This window comes from Alligator sinensis, unplaced genomic scaffold, assembly GCF_000455745.1.
Source record: "Alligator sinensis unplaced genomic scaffold, ASM45574v1 scaffold260_1, whole genome shotgun sequence".
In the NCBI taxonomy this organism is placed as follows: Eukaryota; Metazoa; Chordata; order Crocodylia; family Alligatoridae; genus Alligator; species Alligator sinensis.
The window spans coordinates 323899-327686 of record NW_005842431.1 but is presented as its reverse complement, the minus strand read 5'-3'; the positions used below and the strand labels follow the sequence as shown (position 1 = coordinate 327686).

General features: G+C 47.7%; 1 protein-coding gene across 1 annotated transcript in view; it reads right to left on the bottom strand.

Annotated features, from left to right (window-relative positions):
- Window positions 1-3788, bottom strand: part of CARMIL2 (capping protein regulator and myosin 1 linker 2) — a 124555-nt gene that overhangs the window by 88602 nt on the left and 32165 nt on the right. Inside the window, exons 9-10 of the mRNA XM_014523007.2 lie at window positions 1154-1229; window positions 991-1079 (exon numbers count right to left, since the gene is read on the bottom strand). Of these exons, the coding sequence (XP_014378493.2) occupies window positions 991-1079; window positions 1154-1229 (165 nt within the window). The remainder of the gene's footprint in view (window positions 1-990; window positions 1080-1153; window positions 1230-3788) is intronic.

The window sequence follows — 3788 nt, the reverse complement described above, 5'->3', positions numbered from 1 at the left end:
GCTGCAAGGTGTGAAATTCAAGGCCTGGGCTGAGCCCTGGAAATGCCAAAGAACATAGACACTGTCTTTCCCCTCTCCGAATTAGTTAGAAAATAATTCGTTCATGCAAAAAATAAAACTTATGGATTTAAACACTCCATTGGCAGGAAACTAATAAGGAAGCATTTCTCTGCTAGCTACACCGAGCATACTACACTGTTCATAGCAGGCCCAGTACACTCTGGTATGTCTATGACCCCTGCCAGACACCAAACCAACTCTCCAAAGGTATCCACATACATAGCTGGGCCCAAAGTTGTCAAATTACTTTTCCAAATGGGACTTGGGTTCCTATTTTGCTAATCCCACTGACTAGTAATGGGAGCTGGGTATCTCACTCCCTTAGGCACTTTTGAAGCAAGCTAAAATCTGTGGGTACTTATACACAAGCCAGGGGGCTGCTCCAATGCACTGTAATTACAGCACATTGAAGCAGACACAATTAATCAAGTCTGTTGGAACGTGATAATTACTGTGCTCCAGCCAGTCTCCGCATCTCATGTATTAGTGTCCCTGTGCTTCAAAATGGCAGCGGGGGTGCTTTAACTAAAGCTCTTGGAGCTACTCTAATGAAAGCACCCCCTTACCCCGCTAGTCTCAGAACACATGTAAAAATGCCCTTTGTGTCCTAATATTACTGTTAGGAGAATTTGGGGTTCTTCCACTTTCCCTCATTTCTAGCCATTTAAAAAACATCCTGTTGAAGGTGACCACCAGGCAAGGGCATCCTAGAGCTGGTTCAGCATCACTTGAGCATTTAATATAGAGACAGTAATTCAAAATTCTGCATTTTTGCCTTTTTAGCACTGGGGAGCTGAGGATGTATGATGTACAGAACTGCTAGTGAAAAGAGGCAGGAAATAAAGGCAAGGGGTCACTTTTATAACTCAAACTGAAATCAACTACATTTAGAGAACATGGCAAGGAAAGAAAATAGAAAATTTTCCTTACTATTTTAACCCACTGTTTTCCAGTACCAACTCTTCCAGTGTCATCGATTTGCTGAGCATATACAGCAGCTGTTCAGAAATCTCCAGATTCTGTGGGAGAGGAAAACCTTGTTATTTACAGGACAACACTTAATAACTTTCATACCACATGGCTCTATACGTACCAGCCTGAAGTCCTTACAGTACAGCTTTGTGAACCACAGGTTGAAGGACAATGCAGCAACACTAAGGGCAACATCTCTGCAGTAGGACAAAGGGATAGAACAATGAGTGGAGTTATGGAGAGGGTGCCTGTAATTAACATGGTAATTACTACATTAAAGGAGCCAGGTTGCACATATGCCATGGGTAGAGAGAAATTTTTCATATGAACAGTTTTGTGGTTAAAAAAAAATAAAAAGCAAGTTTGCCAACATAAAAATGATCCACAAAATTGGTCACGTTTCATGTAAAAAAAAATCTAGAAGTCAGAAATGTATCATTTTAAAAAATTCAAATGACTTTTTTCATTTTAAAATATCCTGCTCATTTGAACTAGCTGTAAATAGGCACCTGGTCACTCAAGCTGGAGAGGCAAAACGGATGGATGCCCTACTAGTCACATCACTCCCTTGTGTGCTGTTGGCCATAGAAACTGGCTTGCTTTAAGTGAATTGGCTGGATTGGGCCAAAAGGCTCAGTCAGGCCTGTGATCTTTTTTTGTGCATATGAAAACACATAATAAGGCACGGTGCAAAGAGCTGGCTGGTCCTTCAGTTTTTGTTTCTGACACTAATTACATTGCTTTTCAGTATTTAAATGGCAATAAGGATGTCTCCCTAGTTATTCCAGGCATACTAGCTCTGAAGGGTGACCCCGTTTGTTCTCCGAGGGTGTTCTAATGTCACTCTTCAAATGCAGTTCTGCTGTGCAAAGTGATTCTGTAAAGCTGGACCCCTGGGCCCCAACATTATCACCACCTCCTGAGTCCAGTCCGGAAGGGCTCAGCTCACAGGTAATAAGACTGCTTACTCAGAGTGCTGCCAGCCCCTTAGACTCATCCTGGGACTGGAGCATCAAGCTGAGCTCTTTCCTTCTCCTATGTTACCAATGGCAATGAAGGTTCTGAGAAGTGAGCTCTGCCTGCAGGGCCCTGTCTTTTTCTCTTGAGTGGGGTTGAATATGGGACAGCTGATGAGCATTTAGTAAGCAATTCTGTTGATGATGCATGAGACAAAACAGACTACAGCACCCTGCCCCATGGCAGTGCTGTCTCTACACGACCCAAAGGCCAAAGGAACAGGCTCTAGCCCCCTCTCAGGGGGCCACATTTCTGATTTTAACTATGCATATGGCATATGCACATTCCTTCTTTCTAAAGACAGGTGAAGTGGCTTAAGAGACCCTCAAACAACCACCTCAGGTCTTTGCTTTTGATGTTTGAAATTAGTCCCTCAGAAGCCAAAACCAGAAGTAGCAATGACCACATTTACAAAATGCCTGCAGAAAAAGTGTGTTCTCCCTCAGGCTTACGTGCAGGGGGAAAAATGTAGAAGAAATGCTAAGAGAACTGATAACCTCATGAGGCGCATCCACACCTGCAGGCACGTGCACTTGCAGCAGCTCAAATAGAAATGGTGCAAATTTGAACAGGAGTTTTTTGCCTCAGCACGTGTGCCCAGACATGCACTTTGGTGTGGTGCAAGTTGTGCCACTTGGGGCAAAATAACCCTGCCTGGCTCCTCCCAGATCTGCAGCCAGGGGGAGGTAGAGCCCGGGGCCAGCATCTGTCCTGGCCCCAGCAGTATAAAAACCTGCCCTGAGCAGCAACTCAGAGCTACTTGTCCTCAGGAGCTTATAGGGGGAGGATCCTCTGGGAAGAAGCTGGCCATGCCCCTTCCTGTCCCAGGCTGTTACTGCTGGTTGCTGCAAGCTTGGTCTTGGGAGCTTCTGGGGAAAAGATGGCCAGGCCCCTTCCAGCCTCTGGCTACTGCTAGCTGCTGGCTTATTCTCAGAATGTTTGTGGGGTAAGGTGGCTGCAACCCTTCCTGCCTTGGGCTGCTGTCGTTGCTGCCCCCCCTCCCCAAGGCGGGGATCCTCTGCTGCATGCGACTGCCCCCCCTTGGGAGGGGCCCACCGCACCTCCACTTCTGCACCCCTATTCTGGCCTGCTGCCCAGCCTGCCACCAAGCCATGGTTGAGAGACAGCCTGGGGACGGAGCCTGCACTACTGGTCTGCCCCAGCTGCCTTGGCAGGCCACCCCCCACCTTCACCTCCACTTTCACCTGAAGCACACACTGAGTGGCTGAACTGGATGGCTGCTACCATCTGTTCTGCTGCTGCCCCCTCTCAGGAGAGAAGGAGACTCCATGCTGCACCACCTTACACCACTCAACACCACACCTGCACTGGATTATCCCTAAATGACTGATTGCTCCTGCCCTCCCCACATCTGATCCTGGTTTGTTTTCGCACCTATTGCTCTGCTGCTGAGTGCCTGGCTGGAGGCCTGAGGGGCTCCTGGACTGATCTTTTACATCTGCCTCAGCAGCCTTCCTTGTGTGTTTTTTGCCCATGTGCGTTCCCCCCCGGCCCCTACATTCCCGAAGCATAGCCCTCCTGGTTTCTTATTCCTATGGAGCTGTAGTTCAGTGATCTTCAGCCCCCTTCCCCCACCCCCTACTTCCCCCACAGCCCCAATCTGCCCCTATTAGATTCACCAGCCCCACTGTATATTTTGGTTTTCGTTATTGTTTTCCCCTCCCTGATGTGAAGCAATGGCAGGGCAGGAACCTTCAGGGAAGCGGGGAGGAACAGAT